The 18,004-nt window shown below is 37.6% G+C and overlaps 1 protein-coding gene across 1 annotated transcript in view; it reads left to right on the top strand.

The window, feature by feature from the left end:
* The window catches only part of agps (alkylglycerone phosphate synthase), a 166,252-nt gene that overhangs the window by 35,240 nt on the left and 113,008 nt on the right, over positions 1–18,004 (top strand). Inside the window, exon 2 of the mRNA XM_073047139.1 lies at positions 12,636–12,725. Coding sequence (XP_072903240.1) covers positions 12,636–12,725 — 90 coding nt within the window. The remainder of the gene's footprint in view (positions 1–12,635; positions 12,726–18,004) is intronic.

The raw sequence follows: 18,004 nt of genomic DNA, 5'->3' as shown, positions 1-18,004 counted from the left end.
TGGGTTTTGTTACAGCTGCACCAACCAAGAATAGTGAAGAAATATAGCAATATAAAACCATAAATAATTAAATAAGTTAATCATGCCAAGTGGAAATAAGTCCAGGACCAGCCTATTGGCACAAGGTGTCTGACACTCCGAGGGAGGAGTTGTAAAGTTTGATGGCCACAGGTAGGAATGACTTCCTATGACGCTCAGTGTTACATCTCAGTGGAATGAGTCTCTGGCTGAATGTACTCCTGTGCCTAACCAGTACATTATGGAGTGAATGGGAGTCATTGCACACATTTTACTTTTTAATCCTCTGCCATCAGCTCTGTACCCAAAGAGCATTGGAAGATTATGGTTCCTCTACATTTCCTTCAAAATCCTAGGACGTGTCCCATCCCATCCTGGAAATTTATTATGTTCAGCTAACTTTTTTAATTCATTTGACCTGTCATGTTTTTATTCTAACATAACTATCTCCTCCTTCATAATACTTGGAGAGAAGTCACCAGACTGGTGAAAGCCAATACAAGGTACTCATTTAGTACCTTAAAGATACCTTGAGCATCCATGTGCATATCCTCATTTTTGTTCTTAGCAGACTCTACTGTTCTGTGTTTTGCACTTATATTCCTGTAGAATTCTTTTGGATTTCCATTTATGTTGGCAGTGATTCTTTACTGATGTACTCTATGCTTTCAGTGCTTCTCATTTTAACTGCTTTGGTTCTTGGTGATATTTATAACCTAACTCTTATGTGGAAATTTTTAGATTTTTTTTTAGTCAATTTTATCATCTGGATTTCTTTTTGTCCTATTGGGAATATACATCAACTGCTTCTAAATCTCTTTTTTAATGGTAGGCCATTGTTCTGTTAAAGTTTTACCTGTCAACATTTGGTTAGAGTTTACTTGGAGCAGATCCACTGATCCAGTTGGTATTCTTTCCTCAATGAATTGTTTTCACATTGGATTACTCTTTCTCCTTTTCTATTGCTAACCTAAATCTTGTGATTTAAATGTTTCCCAATCAACATTTGGTGCACTTGAGCCTCCTCTTTCCTTTTTCTGCAAATTATTGGATATAATTTGTGATAATTAATTCAGGATCTCTGTTACAGATCTAGTTTATATGGGATCATTGAAGTCCCCCATTAAGACTGTCCTATGTGTTTTCACTTCTGTAATTTCCCTACATGTTTGCTTCTCCATTTCTCCCATTCTTTGACCTGTAGCATACAGCAATGGACTGCTCTAGAGCTATTATTCTCAATACTGCTCCCCCCTTCTTTTCTTTCCTATACTTCCAAACTCTGTTTCCAGAAGCATTTAATGTCCAACCCAGTGCATTTTGAGCAAAATTTCTGTTGGCATTGCTGTATCATGTACAGGTAGTTCTGTTATAATGCAATGTTCCATTACGCAAATTGGATATAATTTGTGATAATGAATTGAGGATCTCTGTTTGTATTACAAGGGCCAAATTAGTTATGCAACTTAAATCGGGAACTAAGGAACCACTTAAAAGTTACTTTGGAAACTGACAAGCAGAAAGAAAGCTGTGGAAAGTAGGGGTGGGGTGGGGGTCAGGCCAGTTTGCCTGCAATATTCCTACAGTAATCAGACACAGGCTGTTTCGCTGCAGGAGGCCATTGGAAATTGACAGGTACAGTAATTGCTTCTGTTGATATTTGTGCAACAATGCTAAACATTGTAACATACATGGGTGGTGGGGTGGAGATAATGGCTCACCCAAAGGAGTGCAAGGGGCTCCTTCCCTCTGTTAGCCTGCCACCCTTGGGCAAGATATAGCACCTACTTAGCCCCCCGATCAGGGTCACATGAGTTCATGGGAGCTCATGGGTTGTATGAGTAGCTGGTGCATATCACAAGTCCTGGTTATGTAAACACTGATGCCAGGCAAACAAACACTGAAGAGTATTGATAGTGGCAGGGGTCACCTGCTTTTTAAAGACACTGCTCAGAAGAAGGCAACGGCAAACTGCTTCTGTAGATAAATTTGCCAAAAAACCATCATGGTCAATAGACATTGATTGTCCGTGACATCCATAATGATGGTATAACATACAGTCTTTAATAATTTTAGCTTATATAATAGCAAACTAAACAGCTATTAAAATACTTTGTTAAATAATCCTCCAGGAAAAATAATTTTGTTATTGTCAGTATAAAACACGCTTCGCCTCTAACCGTCTTCCCATTGACACAATTTTTATAATACATCATTTACTATAATATTAAGTTCCTTAGGAGCACAACTATTTGCGTTATAGCAGAACTATGTGCAATCTCATGCTGTTGTCTGTACCTGTCATTCACCAATCAACTTTGCTGCATTCTTTGCAATTGTATGGGCATAGTCGACTAAATTTAGTTATTCACAGACTAGTCTAGTCTTTCCCATTATATTCCTCATGCTGACTGAATACACTTTGGTTTTGCTCTGCCTTTCAGTACACATTTTATAACCTGTCACTTCCTGACACAATTTGGTTATCCTTTCACAAGAAAAGCTACTTCCTTGGCTTTTTAGTATTCTAGACTTCTCCCCATTAGGGCCTTGCTTATTTAAAGCCCTATCCATCTTCCTAGTTATTTGACTTTTTAGGCCTTTAATCCTTGCATGGTTTAGGTGTAGACTATCAGAATGCACAACCTTTTCTTTATCTCCAGTACTTTTCAATTTAGTCCATACATACTCAAACTTGCTTAATAGAAACTACATCATTGGTACCTATATGGACCATGACAACTAGATCCTCTCCTTCCCACCCACATTCCTCTGCAGCCTGGAGAAGATGTCTGGGTAGGCAACAATGTCTTCAATTGTCATGCTTGTGATCACGGAATAGAATGTCTGTCCTCTTAACGATACAGTATGTCCCCAACTACAGTCATGTTTCTTTTAACTCAGAGGGGAAGAATGGGTGGTATCCTCAGCAATACTTGACTCATTTCCTGTGCTATGGATAATTGCTGATCCATTTTGAAGTTCTCTCACTTGCTCTAAGGGTTTCAAGAACCTCCAGTGTGTCAGTTGCAGGACCAGAGGTTCTCCAGAGATCCCTGTAACTGCTTCATTTACAGTCACACATTGCCTTTCCTGGTCATTTGTTAATTCTAAAATGTTTTATATCTGGAGTGTGTTGTCCACTGGAACAAAATTAGCTTTTGCTCTTGTGCAGTTTTTCTTCCCTGTTGCTGTTGTTTTCTCACTGCATCATCAAGAGCCATCACCAATGAAGATGTAAATTTGCAATTTAATTTGATACATCGGACAAAATCAAGAACCCTTAAAGTTAATTGCACATTTCAATTAGTCCCTTTGGTAGGAAATGACTTGTTCTACATTTTGAGCCATTTTAACTGGCATTGTTGAATCAGCATTTTGTATTTTAGCATCAGGTTGATAAAATAATTTTTTAAATAAATTTTTTTATTGAATTTTCAAATAGTTACAAAAGGAAAAAAAATTATCAACCCTTCCCCCCCTCCCCTTAACCCCTCTCCCCTAACATATCTCTGTGGAAGGAGAAAAAAAAGAGAGAAGAAAAAAGAAAGAAAGAAAGAATGCCTGGATATCGGAAGATCCCCACATGCTCCACAGAGTTCGTAATAGCTTTAGTATATATATTTATTTCTTTCCCCAAATAACCAATAATTTTATCTTCGGAGCACCTATATATTTAATCCTATCTTTTGTAAATAAGGGCGCCAAATTTTCAGAAATATTTCATATTTATTTCTTAAATTATAAGTAATTTTTTCAAGTGGAATGCAGCTGAAAATTTCATTCTTCCAACGATCTATACTTAAGTATGAATCCGATTTCCAAGTAACTGCAATAGCCTTTTTGGCTACTGCCAATGCAGTTTTTATGAATTCTTTCTGATATTTATTCAGTTTGGATTTCGGTTTTATCCCTTCAATATCGCCTAGTAAAAATAATGTTGGATTATGTGGAAGTTGTGTTCCAATAATTTGTTCCAATAAAACTCTTAAATTTGTCCAAAAAGGTTGAATTTTAAAACAAGACCAAGTAGAGTATAAAAAAGTACCAATTTTTTGATTACATTGGAAACATTGATCAGATAAGTTTGGGTTTAATTAATTTATTTTTTGTGGTGTAATATATAATTGATGTAAAAAATTATATTGCACTAATCTTAACCGGACATTTGTTGTATTTGTCATACTGTCAAGACATATTCTTGACCAACTTGTTTCTTCAATTTTAATATTCAAATCAGTTTTCCATTTTTGTCTTGACTTATGAATTCCTTGTTTATTCGCCTGTTTTTGAATCAAACTATACATTCAAGAAATACATTTTAAAATTTTTCCTTTTTGAATTAAAGTTTCTATTTCATTAGGTTTCGGCAATAACATTGTTTGACCCAATTTATCTCTTAAATAAGCCCTTAATTGGAAATAACACAAAAGAGTGTTGTTTGATATTTTGTATTTATTCTTTAATTGATCAAATGACATTAATATACCTCCTTCAAAACAATCTCCTATATATCTAATCCCTTTTTGAAACCAATTGTATAAAAGTTGGTTATCCATTGTAAAAGGAATGTTTATTTTGAATTAAAGGTCTCTTTGCTAATAAAGATTTCTTTATCTCATCATCAACATTTATCTTATCCCATAAATCAATCAAATGTTTTAATATAGGAGATTTTTTCTTTTCCCGTATCCATTTAGATTCCCACTTATATATAAAATCTTCTAGTATATTTTCTCCTATTTTATCTAGTTCTATTCTAATCCATGCTGGTTTATCTTCATCAAACAAAGATGCAATAAATCTAAGTTGATTTGCTTTATAATAATTTTTAAAGTTTGGAAGTTGTAACCCTCCTTGGTCAAATTTCCATGTCAATTTTTCCAACGATATTCTTGACATCTTGCCTTTCAGAAGGAACTTCCTCACACATTTATTTAACTCTTGAAAAAACTTCTGCGGTAATTGTATTGGTAGTGTTTGGAATAAATATTGTAATCTAGGGAATATATTCATTTTTACAGCATTTACTCTGTCTACTAATGTTATTGGTAATGTAATCCATTTATCAAGATCTTCTTGAATTTTTTTCAATAATGGTAAATAATTTAATTTATATAAATTCTTTATATCATTATCAACTCTTATACCTAAATATTTTATACCATTTATCGGCCATCTAAATTGAGTTATTAGTCGACATTGACTATAATCTCCTTTAGTAAGGGGTAGAATTTCACTTTTATCCCAATTTATTTTATAGCCTGATATTTTCCCATATTCTTCCAATCTAGAAGATAATTTACGCAGCGAATACAATGGGTTTGTTAAATAAAGCAAAACATCATCAGCAAATAAATTAATCTTATATTCCTCCTGGTTAACTCTGAAACCCATAATATCTGGGTCCGTTCTAATTAATTCAGCTAATGGTTCTATCGCCAATACAAATAAAGCAGGTGATAATGGACAACCTTGTCTAGTTGACCTTGTTAACTGAAATGATGTTGAAATTTGACCATTTGTCACTACTTTAGCTTTGGGATTAGTATTTAAGGTTTTAATCCATTTTATAAAAGATACTCCTAATCCATATTTTTCTAATACCTTAAATAAAAAATCCCATTCCAATCTATCAAATGCTTTTTCTTCATCTAAGGCAACTGCCACACTGATTTCCTCCCACTTTTGTGCCAAATGAAGTATGCTAAGTAACCGAGTTACATTATCTGCAGATTGTCTATTTTTGATAAATCCTGTTTGATCCATGTGTATTAATTTTGGTAAGTATTTGGATAATCTATTAGATAAATTTTTTGCTATTATTTTATAGTCAGTATTCAACAAAGGAATAGGTCTGTATGATGTTGGCTATAAAAGATCCCTATCTTTTTTTGGCAATACTATTAAAATAGCTGTCGAAAAAGATTCTGGAAGTTTATGCGTTCTTTCTGCTTGGTATATTAACTCCATAAAAGGAGGAATTAGTAAATCTTTAAACTTTTTATAAAATTCGGGCGGAAAACCATCTTCTCCTGGGGATTTATTACTCTGAAGTGATCCTAAAGCTTCTTCGACCTCTTTTAATGTAAAAGGCATATCTAATCCCTTCTGTTCTTTCGAATTCAATTTTGGAAGAGTTATTTATGATAAAAACCTTTCTATCTCGACATTATCATTTTGTGATTCTGATTGATACAATTCAGAACAAAAATTCTTTTTTTTAAAAAAAACTTTTTTTATTGTTTTCAAATAGTTACAGAATAAATGTGCATGAAAAAAAAGTGTTACCCAGCCCCCCTCCCCTTAACCCCTCCCCCCTAACATTCCTATTAAAAAAATAAGAAAGAAAAAAAAAGGGAATGCCTGGATGTTGGAAGATCCCCACATGCTCCACGGAGTTCTCATTTTTTAAATATATGTTAAAATTCTTTTTCTTTTTACTGGCCCATTAAGCCCATTAACATTAAAACTTAAAAAATTTAGTAGATTAGTCATTATTTTTTTATTATATTACTCCAATCTATAATAATACCTAATCTTTCCACTTTCGTGGTATCCTGGGAAATCTTTATAAAAATCTCCATGTTGCTATGTGTGTCCCCACCAATCATCCAGGCAAAAAGATAGAAAAAAATTAAAATATAAAGGAAAAAAAAAATACCCCCCTACTAATGTTGTGGAAAAAAGACACAACATTACCCCCCTCTGCTGTACGGGTCATGGCAACCGCCATGATTACACACGTGAATCCCGCAGTAACCGATCCACAGCCTCCCAGCCCCCCCCGCAACATAAAAAAGTATATGTATAAGAAGAGAAAAAAAATACTATTCTCATTTAGTATTTCTAAAATTTTGCTTTTCTCTTCTATAATATCCATCACTTCTGTTCCTTGGGTCTATCTTCATCTTTAATCCATTACGTTTGGAAGCCTTATGTGTAATTAGCGAATAGATGGAAGTTCTTGTACAAACTCCGCTTTTCAATAATCGGAAAAAAATTTCTTTCCCTCCTCAAAAAAAATTATCAGTGTTGCTGGATGACGCATTGTAAATTTATAACCCTTTTCCCATAAGGCTTTTTTCGCTGGGTTAAATTCCTTCTTTCTCTTCAACAGGTTGTAACTTATATCAGGATAAAAAATAATTGGTTTCCCTGCTATCATCAGTGGCCCGTTTCTATTTTTGGCACTTTGGGCAGCGGCCTTCAGGATCTTTTCTTTGTCTTGGTATCGTGGGTTTTGATCAGCTCGAGGTCTTGACCTTAAAGATCTATGCACCCTTTCAATCTCAATTGGAGTTTCTCTTTCCATTTCCAATTTTTCAGGAATCCATTTTTGAAAAAAATTTATTGGATCTTCTTCTATATCTTCTTTAAGTCCAACAATTTTAATATTATTTCGTCTACTGAGATTTTCAAGCTTATCAATTTTTTCCATAAATTGTTTTCTTTCTGATGTCCAAGCAGTATTTTCCTTTTCCATTTTGTCCATTCTTTCAACCATGTCTTCCGTTGTAGTTTCCAAGTCCGTAATTCTTTTTTCCATTTTTTCCTGTCTCTTTGTCATTTTATCAAGCATAATTTCCATATTGGTCATTTTTTTCCCGAGTATTCTTTGATTATTTTTAATTACTTTTAATGTGTCTAATTTACGCATTATTTGCCTCAAAGTCTTTTCTATATTTCTAGAAGGACTTTTACCTCTTTCTTCATCTGATCCTTCCGAGAGATTTGACTTTCCCTCCGATTCGCTATCACTTTCAGTTGCAGTGGTAGCTGGGCTTTGTAGTTCTTGTTGCTCCCGTTTGCGCATGCTCCATCCTTCGCGTTTGCGCAGTTCACGATGGTTTTTTCCTTTGGAAGTGGCCAGTGTTGCCACAGTCTCCTGTTCCGTATCGCCGGTGATATAATGTACCTGAGACCGCGGTTCCTCGGTAGACGTGGGCCTTGTTCTTGTTCCAACTTGCGTAGTCTTCCCAGTATTAGTTTTCTTCATCTTCCTTCCTTGAGACATAGCTTGATACAGTCCGGAATCGTTTATAAGTAACTTTTAGAAAGTATTGACTAACTTTTCTTCATTTAAACATTAATTTATTAACTTTTTACGGGAGAGCTGGGTCCCTGCGTCTCGATCCTACGTCATCACGTGATGTCCCCCCCAGAACAAAAATTCTTAAGTTTCATTAATTTCTAAAGGTTTATAAGTAATTTTATTTACACTTGTTCTAATTGCATTTATCGTTTTGGAAATCTGATCTGTTTTTAACTGCCAAGCAAGAATTTTGTGTGATCTTTCACCTAGTTCGTAGTATCTCTGTTTAGTTCTCATAATTGCTTTTTCTGTTCGGTATGTCTGAAGTGTATTATATTGTAACTTCTTGTTAACAAGTTGTCTTCATTTTTCTTCTGTCATATATCTTTGAGATTCTTTTTCTAATTTTGTATTCTCTTTTTCCAATTGATCTATTTCTACCATATATTCCTTCTTAATTTTAGAAGTATAACTTATTATCTGGCCTCTCAGATATGCCTTCATTGCTTCCCATACTATAAATTTATCATCAACTGAATGTAAATTTGTATCTAAAACAAACTGAACCTACTTTTTCATGAAATCACAAAAATCTCGACGTTTTAATAATATTGAATTAAATCTCCATCTGTAAATCGATTCCTCTTTATCCATCATTATCATTGTCATTGTCAAGGGGGAATGATCTGGCAATATTCTTGTTTTATATTCCATATTTTTCATTCTGTCTTGAATATTCATTGATAATAGGAAAAAAATCTATCCTTGAATAAGTTTTATGTCTATTTGAATAAAATGAGTAATGCCTTTCTTTTGGATTAATTCTTCTCCATATATCAATCAAATTTAAATCTTTCATCAATGATAAAGTTAATTTTGCTACTTTTGATTTTTGTAACAACCTTTGTTGATCTATCTAAACCTGGGTCTAGACAAAAATTAAAATCTCCACCTATTAAAATTTTGTCATGTGTGTCAGCCAAATTCAAAAAGGCCTCTTGTATAAATTTTACATCATTTTCATTTGGTGCATAAGTATTCATAAGAGTCCATAGTTCTGAAAAAATTTGACAATGTATAATTACAATTCTCCCCGCAGAATCAATTAATGCATTTTGTATTTTAATTGGTAAAGTTTTATTAACCAAAATTGCAACTCCCCTCACCTTTGAATTAAATGAAGCTGCAATAACATTTCCGACCCAATCTCTCTTTAATTTCTGATGTTCTATCTCTGTTAAGTGTGTTTCTTGTAAAAAAAGCTATATCTATTTTCATTTTCTTAATACCAGTCCATTAAGTCCATTAACATTAAAACTTTAAAAATTCAGTAAATTAGTCATTATTTTTAACAGGGTTACTCCAGTCTATAGTAATACCCAAGTTTTCAACTTTCATAATACCTTGGGGAATCTTTTTAAAATTCTCCGTGTTGCTATGTGTCTCCCCCCCGATTGTCCAGGCAAAGAAAGAAAAATAGATTATAAAGAAAAAAATAACAAAATACCCCCCTACTAATGTTGTGAATAAAAAAAAACACATTACCCCCCCCCCCCCCGGTTGTACGGGTCATGGCAATCGCTATGATTACACACGTGAATCCCGTAGCAATCAATCCGAAGTTCCCCCCAGCTCCTCCGTAACATAAAAAAGTATATATAAGAGAAGAAAAAATAATATCACTACTCTCGATTAATATATCTCAAATTTTTACTTTTCTCCCCCTGTATCATATAATTAAGGATATATTTAAATATTCTTCTGTCCTTAAACATCCATCAACTCCATTCACTGTCCCTGTCTTCATCTTTAATCTGTTTCACTTTTAAATCTTTGGCTGTGATTAGCGAATATTTGGGAGTTCTTGTGCAAATTCTTCTGCATCCCGATAATCATTAAAAAAATCTTCTTTTTCCGTCATCCAAAAAAATTATCAGGATTGCCGGGTGGCGCAATATAAATTTATAACCCTTTTCCCATAAAACTTTTTTCGCTGGGTTAAATTCCTTCTTTCTCTTCAAAAGGTCATAACTTATATCAGGATAGAAAAGAACTGTTTTCCCTTCTATCATCAATGGCCCGTTTCTCTTTCTGGCACGTTGGGCAGCTGCCTTCAGGATCTTTTCTTTATCTTGATATCTTAAGCATTTTATCAAGATTGATCATGGGTTTTGATCAACTTGAGGCCTTGATCTTAAGGCTCTGTGAGCCCTTTCAATTTCAATTAACTGGGTTCCTTCTTCCATTTCCAAAATTTCCGGAATCCATTTTTGAAAAAAATTTATTGGATCCTCTCCCTCTATACCTTCTTTAAATCCAACAATCTTAATATTATTTCGTCTGCTAAAATTTTCAAGTACATCCACTTTTTCCAACAACCATTTTCTTTCTGATGTCCAGGCAGAGATATTACCTTCCATTTTATTCACTCTATCAATGGTTCTCCCATTGTTACTTACAAGTTTTTAATTTTCTTGTCCATTTTGTCCTGTCTTTTCATCATTTTATCAAACATAATCTTCATATTTTTAATATCTTTTTTATTACTTTTAATGCTTTTAATTCATGCTTTATTTGCACCAAAGATTTTTTTATGTCTCCAATATCACCTCCTGTTGCTCTTCTTTATTTGTCTCTTCATCTTCGTCTGATTTATCCAGACAATCTGATTCCACCTCATATTCACTTTCATTTTCAGTTCCGGTCATAGCTGGGATTTGTAGTTTGGGTTGCTCGTGTTTGCGCATGCCCCTTCTTTCACGCATGCGCAATTCCTGTTGCTCTTTTTTGGAAACGGTTGATGTTGCTGCAGTTTCCTGTTCTGTATCGCCGGAGGTAAAATGCACTTGAGCCCGAGGCTCTTTGATGGTGGCCGTCCTTGATTCTTTTCCAACTTGTGTTGTCTTCAAAGTAGTAGTTTTCTTCTGCTTCTGTTTAGGAGTCATATCTTAAGACAATCCTGAGTAGTTTATAAGTAACTTAAAAAAAAATATTTACTAACTTAAACATTTTACTGGTTTTTACGGGAGAGCTGGATTTCCACGTCTCGATCCTACGTCATCACGTGACGTCCCCCCTCCAGGTTGATAAAATTGATCAATTTTACACTTTGGTAATGATACAATTTTGAAGGAATATGGAGTGCTTTTAATCATTGAGTAGTTTTTAAACACAGAGTACACATTCTGTTTCTTATAGTTTTGGATTGTAGTTTACTGATGCATAACCCTTAAACTAAAATTTTAACCTGCCTCTCTTGGTCTTTTTTAGATGTATTTTTAGTGTGGCATGACTTGCTAAAATACTACCAATGAAGTGCATACTATTGAAATGTAAATTAGAAAGCTACAATTGTTAGAAATCTGAAATTGAAACACAAAATCGTAAGCAGGTCAGACAGCTTCTCTTCAAGGGGTGGGGAAATAACTCCTGGGGAAGGGGGGAAGGCTCCAGCATATTCCACTGATTTTGCAGTTGTAATATAAGCAATATGGTGGCAAGTTTGTACACAGCCTTCTCATTCAGCAGTAACCAAATACTCTGTTCTGGATATAGTGGAACAGTATAGTCTTTGACTCAAATAATAAAGCTGGATCATTTACATCTGCCTGAGAGAACAGCAGTCTTAGTTTTGAAATACTATCTCTGACAAAGTTGCATTTCTTCAGTACTGTACCGGGGGTGTCAGGATAGCCAGCTGAGCTCAGATTTCTACCTGAGCCTTAGTTGGCTCTGTCTTTGTGCAGATTATCCATGGAACCGTATTCATAGTAACTATAAACATGAGATTCTGCAGATGCAGAATCCAGAGCAACACACAAAATGCCGAGGAGCGCATCAGTATCTACGGAGTGGAATAGATAGTTGACATTTCCAGCCAAGACACTTGAAAGTCCTGCTGAAGAGTCTCAGCCCAAATCATTGACTATTTATTCCTCTCCATAGATGCTGCTTGACCTGAGTGCCTCCAGCATTTTGTGTGTTGTTCATAGTAACTGTGACTTTCTATACAGTTTGGTCTTGGGTATTACGTAAAAGTATGCTATCTTACCTTTTGGAAATGTCAATGCTTTGGCACCTGGCTCATCAGCTGATGTTTGCTGCACTTCCCCCTTCATTTTCTGGGGGCTGCAGTGAGTAAATCTTACCACGTTCACTGAAATGTTACTGTGCAATACCTTTAAAGGGAATTAAGCACATTGGCGTATTAAAGAAAGAGCATTTGCTTGTCCAGCACCACCAAAGTTCCAAGCACACTGAAGTAAAGACTGGATTTTACAGAATTCAGTGTGGATGTTTCCTGCCCTCTGTAGCTCATAAACTGATAGATGCGTATCATAGGGATAAACATTAAGGTGAGGGTCAGTGTAAGTTGCCCTTAACATGTGAGTGGTACAATCTGTGGGCAGTTACAGACAATGTGAGGAGAATGACTCGATGCATTGACAAGTCTACTTTTGTGCGGTATAATTGTGTGCTTCTGACACCGAATGGATTGATGTTTTAGAAAAAGTATTTTATTAGTTTTGAACGTGCACTTTGTATGTATGTATTTGTATTGAAATAATCTCTTTATTTTAAGGCAGGAGATTCTGAAATGGAATGGATGGGGCTACAGGGATTCCAAATTTACATTTAATAAAAAGGGGCATGGTGAATTTACAGGCAAAAGGTAAGACTTTGCTTAATAATGTTCAATGCAAACTTCAAAGGTAATTCTTTCAGTTACTGTCTCCTTAGAGTTGGAAGAAATTTGTTTTTAAAAGCTAGTTTCAATGTTAAGATACACCAAGCTCATGAGGATGAGCATGATTGCATTATGAGGCCTCCATCGGTCAGAGTTGACCATGGATATCTAGCTGTCCAGATATGCAAGGCTCGGCAGTATGATATGAAGAGCAAGCTGTTGCCCATGTAGCAAACTCCCTCTCTCTATGCATCTGAGAAACCCAAAGGAACAGCACAGACCGATACAATTTGGTACTAGAAGCGTTGCAGGAGTTGCCAGTCAGCATTGCACCCAATGTAAGACTGTCTTAGGGACTTCAGCTTCAGATTTTTCCCTCTGGGTTTACTATTTCTGAAGCTTTCCCCATGAGTGTGTATAGCCACAAGGCTGTGGAGGTTTGAGATCAGAGTTTTCCTTCTCCTAGATGAGTTGCCAACCATGGCTGATGAGCCCCATCTGCCCGAAGCGACTAGTTTTAAGGCACCAGTAACCTGCCTTTGTCCTTCTCCTGTCAGTAGAATTTTTTAAAATCTCCTGTCAGTAGAAATGGTTCTGTCAGGCTTAGTAGCTAAGCCACACATGAAAGCCAGGAGCTGCACTTGGTTGTCAGAGGCTAGTGGAGGTGCACATTTAATAGGCAGTGGGAGCTTGTCCCCATTACCACCCCCGGTTACAACAAGGTTGAATTATAGATGCACATAAATTACATTAGAACTAATGTTTTCTACTGCTGCTAAATGTATTTGTTCCTCTGGGAATGAGTAAACTTGTCTGCAATGTTTGGTATGTTAATTATGAAGGTGAGTTTATCTGAGGTATCTGAACTCCACTATTTTCTTTCAGACATATGGATATTCTCAACTATATTGCTGTTGTCTTTGTTGTGAAGTACTGTGAACTATAATACTTCTTACTTACAACCTTATAAATATCCTTGTCTTCTAACATTAGAATTATTTTGACAAATGCATTTGAAGTTACATTATCATCATGTTTGTCCTTGGGATAAAATCATTAGAAGGCCCAGATTCTGGATTCAGTTTTTATTTTGTAAATATTTTTAATAGATGAAATGCAACTCTCAATATTTGCAGCTGGTTTCCATTTATAGTGTGATCACTTGCAGAATCTTCAAACATATATTAAGTTTTTGAAAGTTCAGAAAGACAAAATAACAATGATATCCCATGTTTTGCTTTACTGCAAATGAGTCTTGAAATTCAAATGTCATTGACTCCTGCCTTGTTTATTGACTTTGGCTCGGCATTTAATATGATCATCCCTCAGAAACTAGTGGATAAGCTGTCCTTGTTGGGTCTCAACACCTCTCTTTGTAACTGGATCCTGGACTTCTTGACAGAAAAGATGAGGTCAGTAGATGTAGGCAGGAACATCTCTAGCTGTGTCATGCTGAGCACCGGCACTCCTCAGGGCCGCAGCCATTCACGCTGCTGATGCATGACTGAATTGCTGGATCCAGTTCAAACCGAATCATCAACACAGCAGTGGTTAGCCTCATCAACAACAACAATGAGACGGCATACAGAGAGGAGGTAGAGTGGCTGGAAGAATGTTGCGAGCACACCAACTTGGATAAGAACAGAGGGATGATTGTGGACTTTCGGAAGGTCCAGGCTGAACACTCAGTGCACATACACAGCTCCTCCATGGAGAGAATTAAGAGCACTGTGTTTCTGGGAGTGCACTTAAATCGCAATCTCAAGAAAGCACAGCATTGTCTCTACTTCTTGAGGGGATTGAGGTGGGTTAGGGTCCCCCCCCCAACAAATTTTTACAGGAGCACCATCGAGAATGTCCTGACCAGCTGCATCACCATCTGGTACGGGATTTGCAAGGTATCTACTGCAAGTCCCTACAAAGGATTGAGAAAGGAGCACTAGGGTCTCCCACCCACCCACCAGAGATACTTATCAGGAGTGCTGCATACACAGGGCCCTGAGCATTGTCAGTGATCCTCCCCATCTGTCCAACAAACTCTTTGCACCCTTACCACCAGGCAGGCGATACCATAGCATTAAGATGAGAACTGTTAGGATTGAAAGCAGCTTCTTCCCCCAGCCATAAGACTACTGAACTCCCTGCTACCACCCAGGTATCATCACGTGTGAAGTGCCAGTTGTGTTAGCTGTTTACTTTTTAAACTTGTATCATATATGCACTTCATATTTGTTAATTTATTTGTGGTACTACATCTCTGCTAAAGGAGGATAAAGACGTTCCTTCCCTCTGCTAGCTTGCAGTTTTAGCTCTTGCTTAGCCCCCCCCCCCCCCCCCAACCCATATCAGGGTCATGTGAAGCCCCAGGAGCCGGTGGTGGTGTATGGCCGTATGAGCAGCCAGTGCATATCACAAGTCCAGGTTATGTGGCTACTGAGGCTAGGCAGACAATCTCTGAAGAGTATTGATAATGTCTGGGTCACCCGTCTTGTAAAGACACTGTCCAGAAGAAGGCAATGGCAAACCACTTCCAGGAACAGTGATGGCCTATAGACTGTAATGGCCCACATCTTATGACACAGCACTTAATGATGATGATGTAACACACAGTCTTTAATCCTTTTAGCTTATAATATCAAGTAAATTTGCCAAAAATAATCATGATCATAAATAGAAAAAAGGATAAGAACAACTGCGTAAAGGGGTTCTTCCCCACAGGCAGTGATCGGTAGAGATACTAGTGTTTTTCAGGTGACCCCTTGCAGTTTGTGTACCATCCCAACCGTTCAACAGACGCCATTGCCGTCACCCTCCACCTGGCCCTAACCCACCTGGACAAAAAGGACAACGTACGTTTGAATGCTGTTCATAGACTTTAGTTCAGCATTCAACACAATCATCCCTCAGAAACTGATTGGAAAGCTGAGCCTACTGGGCCTGAACACCTCCCTCTGCAACTGGAACCTGGACTTCCTGACTGGGAGACCTCAGTCAGTCCGGATCGGAGGCAGCATCTCCAACACCATCACACTGAGCATGGGGCCCTCCAGGGTTGTGTGCTCAGTCCACTGCTGTTCACTCTGCTGACCCACGACTGTGCTGCAACACACAGCTCGAACCACATCATCAAATTCACCATGACCATGGTTGGTCTCATCAGCCAGAACGACAAGTCAGCATGCAGAGAGGAGGTGCAGAGCCAACAACCTGTCTCTGAATGTGAACAAAACAAAAGAAATGGTTGTTGACTTCAGGAGGGCAAGGAGCGACCACTCCCCACTGAATATCGATGGCTCCTCGGTAGAGATCGTTAAGAGCACCATATTTCTTGGTGTTCACCTGGTGGAGAATCTCACCAGGTCCCTCAACACCAGCTCCATAGCAAAGAAAGCCCAGCAGCGTCTCTATTTTCTGCGAAGGCTAAGGAAAGTCTATCTCCCCCCCCCCCCCCCCCCCCATCCTCATCACATTCTACAGGGGTTGTATTGAGAGCATCCTGAGCAGCTGCATCACTGCCTGGTTCGGAAATTACACCATCTCGGATCGCAAGACTCTGCAGCGGATAGTGAGGTCAGCTGAGAAATCATCAGGGTCTCTCTTCCTGCCATTACAGACATTTACACTACACGCTGCATCCGCAAAGCAAGCAGCATTATGAAAGAACCCACATACCCCTTATACAAACTCTTCTCCATCCTGCCATCTGGGAAAAGGCACAGAAGCATTCGGGCTCTCACGACCAGACTATGTAACAGTTTCTTCCCCCAAGCCATCAAACTCCTCAATACCCAGAGCCTGGACTGACACCAATAGGCCCTCTACTGTGCCTATTGTCTTGTTTATTATTTATTGTAATGCCTGCACTGTTTTGTGCACTTTATGCAGTCATGGGTAGGTCTGTAGTCTAGTGTAGTTCTTACATAGTTCAGTGTAGTTTTTGTACTATTTCATGTAGCCCCATAGTCCTAAAAAATGTTGTCTCATTTTTACTGTGTACTGTACCAGCAGTTATGGTCGAAATGACAATAAAAACGGACTTGACTTGACTTGAGACTCGACTGTCCACCACAAGGATACCATCAAAAATGGAATGTGAACTCCTTTCAAGCTGGAGAATGTGAAGCAAGAAATTTGAAAGTCAACATCATAGGAATGTGTGAGACAAGGTGGAAAGGGACTGGATGTTTTGTTTCTGATGAATGCAAAGTGATCTACTCAGGTGGTGATAAACAGGAACAAGGTGTGGGAATAATACTAGATGCTGAAAGAAGCAAAAGCTTTATGGAATACTGTGCATTATCAGTCACAGTTCTGCTGGTGAAACTCTGAGAACAACTTATGAACATTTAGTATATGCTTCAACAAGTGAACTCTTTTTGGGTGAACCAAAGGTGTTTTTTTTAGACAATCCAAAGACAATTTTACTCTAAGAACTTTGGGTATTGCAGGACTGCTCCGTCAGTGAGCTGCTTGTTGATCAGAATAGCTGGACTGGTGATGGTGTCAGAGCCAGTCAAGGTGTCGGAGGGGTTGGCCGAGGTTATCGGAGGAGCTGATCTGACTGTATACTGTGTTGCTGCTGATATTCAGAAGCATTGGATTTGGTGCAGTATAACTGTGGGAGATTGTCTCGGACATTTCAATTGCAATCGCAAGTTACTATTGTACAGTAATAATATAAATTGCTACAGGCCTGTTACCCTTGTCTGTTGGAGGGACAGTCGACATGGGAACTGTGAAACCACGGCTGTAGTGAGAACTAGGCCTCAAGCCTCGGGCTTGCCTGTTGCTGCATACTAGGTGAGAGACGTGGAAGTGCTACACCATGGTTGAGCTCAACTGGGGCCTGGCCTTGCCTGTCGATGCTGCCCTTGCGTGTTTGAGTGATGGAATGACAGGCTGGATTTCGTGCATCTGTTCACGGCCAGGAGGCTGTACTGAGTCACATACTGAGTAAAGAGAAACTCGAAAGTCTTGCAATGACAGGAAAATTGATGGAAGAAAAAGCTGCATGGCATTCATGAGTTACAGCAAGGGATGGGCAGGCAAAAGTTTTGAAGAGCTTTTTACAACTTCTCAGATTGAAGACCATGATTGCCATGTCATACAACACAGCACATGATGATGATGAATATTACTTTGTTTTATTTTTGTGAGTTATATGCACTGTGTTGTGCACCTTGGTCATAGGAACTTTGTTTCGTTTGGCAGTATAAATGTGTACAGTTGAATGACAATAAACTGAACTTGATATGTGGCAAACC

The sequence above is a fragment of the Hemitrygon akajei genome, chromosome 5, assembly GCF_048418815.1.
Source record: "Hemitrygon akajei chromosome 5, sHemAka1.3, whole genome shotgun sequence".
In the NCBI taxonomy this organism is placed as follows: Eukaryota; Metazoa; Chordata; class Chondrichthyes; order Myliobatiformes; family Dasyatidae; genus Hemitrygon; species Hemitrygon akajei.
Note: the sequence above shows the minus strand (reverse complement) of the source record. Positions and strands in the feature narration are given on the sequence as shown.